We start from the raw sequence: 14,028 nt of genomic DNA, 5'->3' as shown, positions 1-14,028 counted from the left end.
CTCAGGTCATGATCTCAGGGTTCATGAGTTCAAGCCCGACATCGGGTGAGCTCGAGCCCCACTTCAGATGAGCTTGAGTCCCGCTTCGGGTGAGCTCGAGCCCTGCTTCAGGTTCGTGCTGACAGTGCAGAACCTGCGTGGGATTCTCTGTCTGCCCCCTCTCTCTCAAAAATAAATTTAAAAAATTTAAAAAAAAAGAAAAGGATATTCATTGCTACTGGAGACATCACTGTTTCTAAGCCTTTCTGGTAGAGTAAGCTAGTAAATATGTATTTATTTGCATGTACATATATGCAAAGAGATAAACTATGTCATGATTTTGTACTGATACTTTTTAAAAAATGTTTATTTATTTATTTTGAGAGAGAGAGCAAGTGTTATAGGGCAACAGAGAAAGGAGGAGAGAGACAAAGAATCCAAGCACGTGGGACTTGAACTCACGAACTGCAAGATCATGACCTAAGCCGAAATCAAGAGGTGGATGCTGGATGCTTAACTGACTGAGCCACCATAATGATATGTCCAATTCAAAATTAGGACGACAGGGTTTTTAACTTCATCTCCTTGATCTTACATCTGTATTTTTTTTCCCCACACTAGCAATCAGTGACACCAATGTAATTACCAATTTGCTTCATCCCTCACTCTATGCACAAGTCTCAGAATACCAATAGCAACATTGAAGAGTTTTAAGGGTTTGTTCACCTGGCATAATTTCTCTTTGTGGTTAGAACACCAACTACATATTTAGGTGAATTTGATTTATTTTACCATCTCTTTTTTGACATGGCTTTGCAAACACTAAATACAGTTTTATAAATATGTAAAATATCTGCATGGTTCCAAAGTCAAATTCACACAGCAATGTACCTTCAAAGAAGTCTGTTCCTATTCCTCTTTATTCTCCCCCTTCACAGGCAACTGTTAAAAAAATTTAACTTACCATTGTTTTGCTTTAAGTTTATTTATTTTGAGAGAGAGCACGTGAGCATGTGCACAAGTGGGGCTGGGGAAGAAAAGAGAAGGAGAGAGAGAGAATCCCAAGCAGGCTCCATACTGTCAGCACAGAGCCCAACATGGAGCTCAAACCCATGAACCGTGAGATCATGGCCTGAGCCGAAACCACGAGCTAGATGCATAACTGACTGAGCCACCCAGGTGCCCCACCGTTGTTTTGCTTTATATAAGCAAATATGCATAAAGATTCCTATCTGCCCCCTTAGATAAATAACATAGTATACACCTTTGTCTTTACTGTTAAAAAAAAATATATCTATATATATAGATATTTATACCATCAAATCCCATCAAATCCTGGAAATCATTCCATTGAAGTACACAAATAATAGCCATCTCTCTTTTATTTTCTTCTTCTCTGTTTTTAACCTTGGCATAGTGCTCCACTGTGTGGAGCTATCACGTAGATGGAGTTCAGTGCTTCTCAAACCACCTATATGGAAGGACCAGTTTTATTTTTCTTTCCTGTTTCCAATCTATCACAGACTGATACTTTTGTAAAATACAATAAAAATAAATTCCAAGGAAAATAAAATAAAAAAAAAACCACAAAGACATACAAACTACAAACCCATATTCTTTATTACTATTTCAGACATAAATTTACATTTCAATAAGTTGAGCTACCAATACAATTGTGGGATATTACTAGCTTCTTATCTTTCTTTGCCACTGAACTGACCTTAGAGCTTTAGTTATCTCCTCCCTAGATGACACAGGTTCAAGACATATGGTGTAAATCCTACAAGGTACCGCTGCAACCTTAAGCTAATGTTCAAGCCTTGTGGTGGAATATATTCTTAATAATTGGAAATTAAACAAAATTCAAAGGTCAGGTATTTTAAGGCAAATAAAACACTTTTTCTTTTGAATGTCACTTCAAAAAAATTTCAAAGTGCTTTTTATAGAAATCTAAATAAAACAACATAAGAAAACGGCAGTTCCAAAAATTTCAACATAGGAAGTACTCAGTGGCAGGGCAAATTAGGTATGTGTCTTGAAACTATATTTATCTGGGGGGACTGAGGTGGGATGGGGAAGAGTTATAGTCACCCAGGACATTTCTTCATGTTGACATCACCATCATTAGATGTCAAAAGTAGATTTAAACTTAGAGTTATAAGATGAGTAAGTTCTGGAGAGCTACTGGAGAGCATGGGGAGTACAGTTAATAATATTGCATTGTATGCTTGAAATTGCTAAGAGTATATCTTTAGAGTTCTCACTACAAAAAAGAAAATGGTAACTAGGTGAGGTGATGGATATGTTAATTAGCTTGACTGTGGTAACCATTTTTTTTTTTAATGTTTACTTATTTATTTTTGAGAGAGAGAGTGTGCATGCACAAGTGGGAGACATATCTGGGTATTTCTCTTTCTCCAATGTACATCCCTCTGAGTAAATGCACACAGGTCCCTTTAGAAAAATATCAGGGGACTCATTACTTCGCACACTTGCTGAAATATTGCAGGGATCTTTTCCCTGGGAACCCAACCATCTTTTCAGTCAGTGAGTCTTGGGTCTGAAAAGAGGCTCAACTCTGGAAACTGGGCATGGGATTACAGTTGTGGGGAAGGGGAGATCTCAGCCCCCTGCTTATCTTTTCTTGCTCTGTTTTGATCATGTATAAAGCATTACCCTTGTTGGCTACCCGATCTATTTCGTCCCTCCAGATGCCATGTTCTATTAACCATCTCCATAAGACTACAGGTTAGATTCCCTTGGCTACCCTTTCTTTTCTTTCTTAAAAAAAATTTTTTTTTAATGTTTATTTATTTCTAAGAGGGAGAGACAAAGTGCAAGTGGGGGAGGGGCAGAGAGAGAGGGAGACACAGAATCTGAAGCAGGCTCCAGGCTCTGAGCGGTCAGGACAGAGTCTGTCATGAGGCTCGAACCAACAAACTGTGAGATCGTGACCTGAGCTGAAGTCAGATGCTTAACTGACTGAGTCACCCAGGTGCCTCTACAGTGGTAACCATTTCACAATGTATGCATTTTCAAAAAATGAAACAAAAATTTTTTTCACATTATCTTTTTTAAAGATTCCAATTCCAAATCTATGTAAAGTACTTTTTATGCAATGATTCCTTTCAAATGAGTTGTTTGATAAAAATCATCCCTAAATTAAATATGAGACTCCTTAATGTCACTAAAACATCTGTTTAAGAATTAAACCAGGGGTGCTCAGTGGGCTAAGCATTAACTCTTGATGTCAGCTCAGGTCATGATCTCAAGATTCATGAGTTTGAGCCCCTCGTCCAGGCTCTGTGCTGATAGTGTGGAGCCTCCTTGGGGTTCTGTCTCTCTCTCTCTGCTCTTCTCTCTCTCTCTCAAAATAAATAAATAAAAATAAACTTTAAAAAAAGAGAATTAAACCAATCCTGGGGCACCTGGGTGGCTCGTTAAGGGTCTGACTCTTGGTTTCAACTCAGGTCATGATCTTACAGTCCTGAGGTCAAGCCTGTGCTGGTTAAGATTTGAGAGAGAGACCTCTTTTTCTGCTCCTCCCCTGCTCTGTCTTAAAAAAAGAACCAAAAACCAAAAAAAAAAAAAAAAAACAACCAAAAAAACCCCCAAGATTCTTTCCTGATGAAACGTCATGGCCATTATCAATCTTCAATAATAATGCCAAGTGTTGAAAACACTGATGGATGTTTACTTGCGATTTATAAAACTGACGGAATAAGATTATCAAATCACTTATTTATTTCTGGTTAATTATTATCATAATTAGTTCAAAGAGAAACTTAACTTGCCTGACAGGCTTATATAAGACCAAAGTTGTCTGAAAACCAATACAAAAGCAGTCATAAGATTGGAGGCCTTATTTAAACACACTTTGTAAGGGCTCAACCCCTGTTTATCCAAATATTTTTCAAATGGACATTTTCCCCCCCAAAATTGCAAATAGTAATTCAAATCAAAAGAAAGGCCAAGAAAAAATACACTGAGATACTTAAAAGAGGAAACAGCGAGTAAGGAGAACTATCACAAACCCTTAGGAACTGAAGAAATTCTCTCTGTGTACTGAGTAAGAAGAGAGGAATGACACCTCATCTTGAAAGCTGTCCAGGGCTATCCAGAAAAATAAACCCCTTTATTCTCTGGTTTCCCAGATTTTGCTTTTACTTTTTACCATAGACTAAATACAATATGTCTTGAATTTATGTCATATACTCCTTCTTTGGGTGGCAAAGTCTTTTTTTTTTTTTTTTTTTTCCTCTTTTTCCCCATTTTTGACCATTCTATTCTTTTTTTTTTTCAACGTTTATTTATTTTTGGGACAGAGAGAGACAGAGCATGAACGGGGGAGGGGCAGAGAGAGAGGGAGACACAGAATCGGAAACAGGCTCCAGGCTCTGAGCCATCAGCCCAGAGCCCGACGCGGGGCTCGAACTCACGGACCGCGAGATCGTGACCTGGCTGAAGCCGGACGCTTAACCGACTGCGCCACCCAGGCGCCCCGGGTGGCAAAGTCTTAAAGGGAAAGAAATCTTATCTTAATTATCCAGAATCCTCTAAAACATAGGGAATTCAGGGTCTTGCAGCAAACGGTAACCAAGAAGGAAGAATGCTACTATATTTATTGTGTCTGTTACTATGTTGCTTTTATAAAAAGTGCTATTTGCTTATTTCATTTGTCTTACTTCCCCAATAAAACCAAAACTTAAGGCAATTAAAACCTATTTCTCTGGGGCACCTGGGTGGCTCAGTCAGTTAAGCATCCGACTCCTGATCTCGTCTCAGGTCCTGATCTCATGGCTCATGAGTTCAAGCCCCTGTAGGGCTCTGCACTGACAGCACAGAGCCTGCTTGGGATTCTCTCTCTCCCTGTCTCTCTGCCCCTCCCCCACTTGCTCTCTCTCTCTCTCTCTCTCTCTCTCTCTCCAAATAAGTGCTTTGTGCTCAGTAAACTGTCATGGTGAGGTAAATTATCATTATTGTACGCTTATATTTGCACTTTATTTTGTTAATAATATAAAATGTAAATTCATATGCCTTGTTCAAAATGTATGTCCACATGCTTTACCTATTATACCACCAACTCTTCAAGCAGCTTCACAACATCTAGTTCAGGAACACATTCCATAAGCACTCAGTAATTAAATTTCTGAATAAGGTCAAAGTGATATAAGATCTATTTAAATGGAAACCAAAATACACGCAAATATTGTTGACCTAAATACTTTGTGCATCAAAGTAGAGGACAAAATAGGATGAATTCAATGACAGTTACTGAATATTTTTCTAAACAAGTCTATATATTATGAGCTTTAATTAGAAAAATAAGGAAACAAAGATGTTTTAAAAATATTTTAGTGTATTCTACAGATTTAAGTGCCCCCATATAAACAAAAAATGATGTTAACTTGCACTTACCTGTTTTTTAGCAGAGCCGTGAGGCTCTCGGAATTGAGTTGCTGCATTAAGGCCTCTCTCAGGGTTGGAAGCATGGACAGCACTGTAATGCAAACAGGAGATAAAACAGGTTCCAGGTGATAGGACTGCCTTCATGAGAAATGCACATTGTTTTAGGCTATACGATAGGACTAGTGACTAGCAGGGGTTGGGAGGGAATGTCAAAGCTAGAGTTTTCAAATTGTTATTATTTTGAATAATAAAAACTGATTATATACTAATAAAATCATTTATCTGCTTATGTTAAGTGAGCAGGATTATATCTATATAATATATAGATATATCATGATCATAGCAATGTAAACAAGTACACATACAAGAAAGAATGGGAAGAATTATTCTGAGATGTTAACAGTGGTGATCTTTGGGCTATGGATTGTTAACAATCGTTTCTTTTTCCTCTTCTTTTCTGTACTCTCCAAATGTTTTTTACAATGAATTTATTTCTGATATAATAAAATGATCAAAAACATTTTTATCTTTAGCTATATTTTTGTTTCATATTTTATTTGTAATTCTAGAAAAGTTTATTTATTAAATATTGCAAAGCAATAAGCACTTATTGTAGCCAAGACAAAAGTGTGTCAGGCCGGGAATTAAGAGCTGCTAAGTTGTAGTTTTGGTTTTACCAATGATTATTGCCTCTAACTCCCAAGAAGTTGCGTGAAGAGACAGTACTCCATGGAAAAAAGACTTCATGTAATTTATAAGAGTTTATTTATGGCTCTATGTATGGTGTAAGAAATACTGGAGAAACGCACATATACAAATTAAAAATTAGTTTCTAACACTAAATAAGTAACGATAACAAAATGAAAAAATATCAAGAGATCACAAATACCACATTCTAAAAGGGAAAACTTCAGTGTATAATTTTTATTTCTTGACTAGGTAAGACATGTTAATTATAAAATGCATTATTATTTTTTTCTATAGAAAATTTAGCTGTTAGTCTAGATATTTATTCCAGTGCTACTCTATGTAGCTTTAGCATATTTCCTCAAGTTGTATGATTGAATTGCCTAAGTCATTTAGACCATTAACTAAAGTTGCAGTTCAGAGCCAACATAAAAGGTGGCTTATCTCTTAGTGTAGTTGATATATACCTAGCTCAAATGCGAGATGCTACCTTACCAAGAAAAATCAAGCTAGAGTCCTATATTCAGAAAACAGAGTTAACAGGGAACTAGTTTAAAGATCATGTGGTAAAACAACATGATTTAAGAAGAGTCTCTTCACCAATTCTCCTGATAAGAGCCTTTTACTTTCCCTTTAAGCCTATTCAATTCTTCTCTTCCAGGCATTTTTTTTCCTTTTTTTTAACAGTGAACAAATACATTTCTGTATCTAGTTGAATACAGCATTCATGTTTTTCTTTAGCCATCCGGTCTCCATGATAAATACCCCTCAGTCCAACCACAAATCACAAAACAACCCTTCACCAGTTATGAATCTGTGTGACCCTGAGGAAGTTATTTAACCTCTCAGTGCTTCAGTTTTCTCTGTAAACTCAGGATAACATTGGATCTACCTTATAGAATTGTTGTAAGGACTGATTGAGACATATAAAGGATTTAGAACAGTGCTTCTTTGCACATGAGAATGCTTGGTAAGTGTTAGCTCTTATTATTATCCTTATTTGGCCTCTTCTGGCACATTCCAGTTTGTATATTCTTAACATGTGAGAGTCAGAAATGGACCTGTACTCCAACTACTCCAGAGCATGTGTACTGTAACTACCTTTGATATGAACCACAATTTTATTACTGTAGTCTAAGATTAATTCAGTATTTCTAGAAGTCATATCAAACTGTTTATAACAAGCTTATGTTCAACTAGAATTCCCAACCTTTATTCATGTATCTTGCTTGCAAGCAAACTTAGACAATTCTGTATCTGTACAACAGACTTTTAATGCAGAACAATTCATTTATCCCAGCCTAGCACTGTGTCATGTATAAATTTCATAAGCATCTCTCCTAAATCTTTAGTAAAATCATGAAGAAGATAAAGCCACTGGGCAGAACACAGAAACATTTCATTAGATGCTATCTGTCAAGTTGGGGCCAACTTTTTGGGTAAAAAAAACCCAGCTATATTTACCTGAAAGTACTAAATTTTTCTAGTATACCCATTACATATTATTCAGAAGGATAAAAACTTAATCATATGATTTGCAACCCCATTATCAATGCATCCCAGAAAGCTAATTTGGAAAGTTTTTCAGTGGACCTATATTTGGCTCCTATCCTATTTTATTTTTAATTACCTAAGCAGCTATTTATTCATCTGAGGGTTGTGATGATCATGGAAATGTGCCACCAAATCCAAATCTGCTAGGAGGAGCGTGGTGGGCTGGCAGCCCCTGCTGCCACCCCTCTTGGGTCCATTACCAGAGCTGCACCACTCCCAGACAATGAGAGTGCTCCATGGAGATACTAACACAGATCCATTCCTGTAGGTCTTGTCTACCAGGGAACTTGGGCTTAAGGACTTCCCACTGGCCTGCCAAAACTTTCTTGAAACTGTGCTGTAGACTTGAGACTTTTTTACCCAATCTTTCTTCTCCCTTTCCATTCACATGAAAGACCTGCACTATGGTCTAAAGGCTTTCCTTGCCTCCTTCTGCTCTCACACCTTTATCCTTCACAGCTGTTTCCCCTAATATATCTCTTGATATCTAATCCCATCTTAGCATCTGTTTCCCAGAGGACCCAAACAGACACAAGGGTCCATGTCAAATTGAAATATATTTTGAGACTCCAGACTACCTTATTCAATTTAAAGAATTATGTAATTTTTAAAAAGTTATTTTATTTACAGAGTATTTATTAAGCACCAAGCACTTTACATGCATTATTTCATCACATTCTACAAAACATTTATGAAGTGGGTTTTATGATGATTATTTTACAGAAAAGAGAACGGAGATTTAGAGTTGCCCAAAGACACAGACATTACAAGGAGAAACTGGCAACTGGACTCATTGTGCTTTATCCGAGTTGTCATCACACACAGTGTTTATGATTACTGTTTGCTTTATAGAATGAAGTATTAGCATTATACTAAAAATAAAGTCCTTTAAACGCAGGAAAAAAAATTTACTTTCAAAACTAAACAAAGAGAATCTACCTTTATAAATTCTTTCTAAATTAGCTGTTCTTGAAAGAAGCGTTAGAGAAAAAGTTTTAACCAATAAAAAAGAAAGAGGGGGGCACCTGGGTGGCTCAGTTGGTTGAGCGTCTGACTTCGGTTCAGGTCATGATCTCGCGGTTCGTGGGTTTGAGCCCCGCATCGGGCTCTGTGCTGACAACTCAGAGCCTGGAGCCTGCCTCAGATTCCATGTTTCCCTCTCTCTCTCTGCCCATCCCCTGCTCTTGCTCTGCCTCTGTCTCTGTCTCTCTCTCTCTCAAAACATTAAAAAAAACAAAAAGAAAGAGGTTTGACATGGATTTGAGAACTAATTCTTGAAGGGTTATGCCAGTTAGAACACTCGTTCTCTTCAAATGTGGGCAGTTGACTGTGTTACAGCATTCTCCCAGTAGGCTTCCGGGTTAAATTACTACCATTAATTCATGTTGAGTAGTATATACTACTGTGCTACACTCACGGGTCTGTAGTTGCCTACTGTGCATTTAACACACTTAGGACTCTTTACTACGCATAGGAGGCCCCATGAAATCAGGCCTATCCTTGTAGACTTACTTCCCACTGCTCATTCTGCTCTAGCTACTTAGCCCTTTTGCTATTTCTTGAATGTGCCAAACTCATTTGCCACCATAGCATTTTGCTCCCTCCACTGTATCATTTAGTTCTCAAGGAGGCCTGACTCTCCTGATTGCCATTTCTTAAATCCCCACCTCTCACACAGCTTTATTCTCCTTATAGGAGCTATCACTACCTGAAGTTATTTATTTGTTCTATTATCGTTTGTTACTCTCACTAGCATATAAATTCTAAAGGTCAGGGATTTTTTTTTTTTTTTTTATTGTTCACCTTTTGTTTTCCCAGTACTGGGTACCTCAAGTATTTGATGAAAAAATAAGTGAAATCAATGAACCTTTACTGTATATTGTATTCATTTATATTGATTTTTAAAATCCACGTTAAATGATGTATTGCGGTTAAATCATATAAATATTTGCTAGACTTATCGTTCTCCTTTTGCCTTTTCCTCTAACTTTGGTCCTAGAGGTATGCAAATTAGTATAAATCATCAAGGAACTTTACACATGTAGAAATGTTTCTCTTTGCCTTACCGGTCATATTGCAAGTCCTCTGGTTACTTTCAAAATGATACTGTCGTCGTGCTTGAGCAATGTATTCTGCAGCCTCTCTTTCTTGTATTTCTCTGATTTTCTTCTGTCCATATTTTCCCAGGATATATACTCCTAAAATTATTTTTTTTTAAAACAAGTGTATTAATCTAATTAGACTGTTAAAAATTCCAAATAGTATTTTAAACCTGCTTCATTGTGTAAGGCTTATAGCAATGAAAAGCTGAAAATCATAATGTTTAAAAACCTAAGTTAAAGAACTTGTGTAAGAATTGTGACCTAAATAGAAGGAAAAGGAGACTGGCATTTAACAGCCAATGATGGACGGACGGCCAATAAGGACTAGGCCTGAAGAAACAGAAACAAATTAAATGTACAAAGTCTAGCAGTGCCTTTAATAGTGAACTGGAGATATTTTAAGTGTCCAGCAACAGGGGGTTGTTTAAATAAATTATAGTCTATACATACAATAATCTTATGAAATCTTAGGTAGCCATTAAAAACCACATTGCTAAAATAGTTAATAATCCAAGGAAATATTCATATTATATTGCTAGATTTATAAAATAAGATCCTGGATGTTTCCCTTTTTAACATAAGTAGATACATAGAAAAACAGATGGGTTTTAACATATAATAAACAATGATCATTACTGAATAGTGGGATAGCAGCTGATCTCTTTCTTCTATTTGCTTCTTGGTATTTTCCATATTTTCTTCAGTCAACATATTTTTTTTAAACTTAAGATAAAATATTTATGTATTTATTTATTTATAGATAAAAATTTTAAAGAATTCAAGAAAGGTAGGTTGTCAGGCAGACATCTAGAAATAGTAACTTCAGTGGAAAAGAGAGATGGAAGAAGATACAGAAATTCCTAAATTACAACACTACAGCATAAAAATATAGGTGGGATCATGAGGCCTATAATTTTGCTGAGCACATTTCAACACAGACACTATGATACAAATGTGCACATTTTATTCTATGCCCCAGGGGCAGTCAATTGTCCTGTGAATGTGAACACTCCAGAGTGGTTAGTTAGCATTTGACCAAAAGCCACACTCCAAGGTTTAAGTACTTCACCTAGCTTTTATCTAGCATAATGAATATCAAATGGATTTTCATAGATTAAGTCAGTGGTGTTTAAGATACTGGATTAGCTAAAACTATTTTAGTAATACTCACTTGAGCAAGAATATAAGGATCTAGCCAAGTCCTTCTTCCCTAAGAATGGTTTGGCCTTGAAACCTCAACTGCTAGTTAAGTGGATTCTTCTTAGTGAAAGGAGTTAACCAAATGTCAGAGTTGCTAACCAAATGGCCAACAGAATCCTACCACTAGAATACTGCTGCATTTGCTTCAGGCTAATCTTTCATGCGCGGTTCTGTTGCGGTACCGAAAGAGGACACGAACTTCAATAAGCTCATAAAACGTAGTTAGGATACTGTTTTATTTATCCTGGCTGACAGATTGTTTTTATGTGTGTTGGAACTTGTTTCCTTATAACCTGGCAACAAATTTGTAAGGGAGTAACTAATCCTCACCTATCTCCAACTGTCTGTGGCCCCCAATATCTGCCAAAAAGAACCTAAGAACTTTGCAAGACCTAAATCATTGGATTTGGTCTATTTGTCACAAGTGGGGATAAGGCAGCCCTTTAAGAACTGCAAAGCAAGCACATATCCTGAAATATTTTCACTAATATAAGCATTATAGATAAACTGATAACATATATATTCTAAAAAATAATAATTCAGTAAAAAGTACGTCCTGCAAATAATTAGAAATAAAGTATGACTGTTATGTTTGTATGCAAATAAATGTATTGTAATTATGTTTAAAGAGCAAATAAATGTCATATAAGTGGCTTCATAACTACTTTTCTTGTAATCCTTTCTCAATAAACTGATGATAGTGCCATAATACCAACAGAATGAAGAAACTGGCTTATGCTTCACTAACTCTGACAGGCAATTCTTATGTAACAACTAATTCTCAATGAATTGTATTTTATTTGCACAACTGATTGCTTAAAGTTATGTGTAAAATTACTATTATTTCTCAAGTAATAGTAATGATGTAAAATAAAACACTGCAATGATGCCCTCTGTGTAGCTAAGAATTTTCTGGAATAACAGTAAATGACTAGCATATATGTTTTTCTGGGAGAAAAGGTACACTGCTTTCATTAGATTCTCAACAGTATCTGATAAAAATTTTTCAGGAACTACTTACCATGTTTGTTTGATAAGTGTAGTATATTCTAACGAAAGCTAAAAGAAAATGAGTTGTTGTGGATTGATCTGTATCACACCCATCCTTCCCAATTCATATGTTGAAGTCCCTTTACTTCAGAATATGACCTTATTTGGAGATAAGGTCTTTATAGAGGTAATCAAGTTAAAAGAAGGTCATTAGGGTGGGCTCTAATCCAACTTGACTCGTATTCTGAAAAGAGGAAACTTGGACACAGACGTGTAGAAGGAAGATGATGTAAAGACACAGAGGAGATGACCATCTACAAACCAAGGAGAAGGGTCTGCAAAAGATCCTTCCCTTATGACTCTCAGAAGAAACAAATCCTGCCAACACATTGATCTTGGGTTTCTGGCCTCCAGAACTACGAGACAATACATTTCTGTTGCTTAAGCCACTCAGTTTGTCGTACTTAGTTATGGCAACACCAGCAAACGAATACATAGAATTAGGATTAAATGCCACAGCTCATTATTATTATTATTTTGAGTTAACACTGAAGTCAGTTCCCATAAACGGTGAAATTTAGCCAGGGTCTCATTCCTAAAATTAACATATTGTGTTTTTTTTTTCCCTAGGAAAATAAAAACGAAGACAGAGAATTCATTAGCTAAAATATGGGGCTCAGGATCATCTATATACCCGATTGGCTGCCTGAATCTGACCTGAAGACAGTAGGTATTGATGGTTGTGGCACCAACTAGGTAGGTAATTTTGAGCAAGACTCTTCCTCTCTCTGTGTCTAGATTTTTTCATCCATAAAATGAAAGACTGGGTTTATAAGGTGCTTTAAAAATTTCTTCTGTGCTATGGTTTTATTTATGAATAATGAAAACATTCATGAAATACCTCAAAACTAAATATAAATGTTTTGAGGTTTCCTTTCAGAACACTCCTGGTAAAGCAAAATATCTTCTAGTCTTCCCACATCATAAATTCAGTTTTGGGGTGCCTGGGTGGCTTAGTCAGTTAAGTGTCTGACTCTTGATTTCTGCTCAGGTCATGATCTCATCTGGAGTTGGGCTCCATGCTGACAACGTGGATCCTGCTTGGGATTCTTTCTCTCTCTCTCTCTCCCTCCCTCCCTCCCTCCCTCTGCCCTTCTCCCATTCAAGCTTACACTCTCTTTCTCTCCCTCTCGAAACAAAGAAGCTTAAAAAAAATAACTACTCGTCATGCCCACTGACTAGAAGAGCTCAGCACAGTGCCCACTGGGCACCCAACAAATGGTAGCTATTACTATTAAAAATCTGTAACTCTTGTATTTCTAATCATATCACCTTCAACACTACAGGCACTTGACAACTGTGTCTTATATTAACTGAAATGTAACATGTTGTAGAACCTTTCCCTTGAAGATACAAAACACTAGGATTATTTTCTCTTTCTATCCCTGTGGACTCCCCCCCCTTCTCATTCCTCTTAATCTGTAATTATAAAGCTCTCAATAGATTTTTCAAAAAATTTATAACTATCTCTTAAGTATACTCTTTTGCTCCTTGTTCCATTACATCTAATCTACCATTAGGTTATTCCATAAATCTGAAGGGGTATGCTATTCTAAGATTGCTAAAGAGAGATTATTTTCCTTCCTTCAGTAGTGCCAAAAAATATTTTATTTATACTTCTTCCATCATACATATGTCTTTAACTTCTACAAATAGGATAGATTTAGTAGTCTTGGCATAAGAGAAATATACAGTCCCTGAATTATGAAAATTTCAACTTCGTGATGATACGAAAGTGATACGCATTCAGTAGAATCCATACTTTGAATTTTGATCTTTTCCTGGTCTAGCAAATATGTGGTACAATATTCTCCGGTGATGCTGGGCGGCAGTGAGCCCCACTCCCAGTCAGCCATTCCATCACTGAGAGTAAACAACTCTTACGATCATTCAGTACTCATTCAACCATTCTGTTTTTCACTTTCAGTACAGTATTCAATAAATTACATGAGGTATTGACACTTCATTATAAAACAGGCTTTTGCCCAACTGTCACCTAAAGTTAAGTGTTCTTCAGATAGACTAGGCTAAGCTATGATGTTTGGTA

General features: G+C 36.5%; 1 protein-coding gene across 4 annotated transcripts in view; it reads right to left on the bottom strand.

Moving 5' to 3' along the window:
• PEX3 (peroxisomal biogenesis factor 3) overlaps nucleotides 1–14,028 on the bottom strand; it is a 32,763-nt gene that overhangs the window by 17,045 nt on the left and 1,690 nt on the right. For 3 of the 4 annotated variants that reach the window (XR_007152322.1, XR_007152323.1, XM_047859693.1), the window contains exons 2-3: nucleotides 9,696–9,827; nucleotides 5,398–5,479 (exon numbers count right to left, since the gene is read on the bottom strand). Coding sequence is in view for 2 of the 4 variants with exons in the window: in XM_047859693.1 (XP_047715649.1) it covers nucleotides 5,398–5,479; nucleotides 9,696–9,827 (214 nt within the window). In the remaining 2 variants the exon portion in view is untranslated. The remainder of the gene's footprint in view (nucleotides 1–5,397; nucleotides 5,480–9,695; nucleotides 9,828–14,028) is intronic. The other variant, XM_047859694.1, reaches the window with a different exon arrangement.

Source organism: Prionailurus viverrinus, chromosome B2 (assembly GCF_022837055.1).
Source record: "Prionailurus viverrinus isolate Anna chromosome B2, UM_Priviv_1.0, whole genome shotgun sequence".
NCBI lineage: Eukaryota > Metazoa > Chordata > Mammalia > Carnivora > Felidae > Prionailurus > Prionailurus viverrinus.
This window is presented reverse-complemented; position numbering and strand designations above follow the sequence as displayed.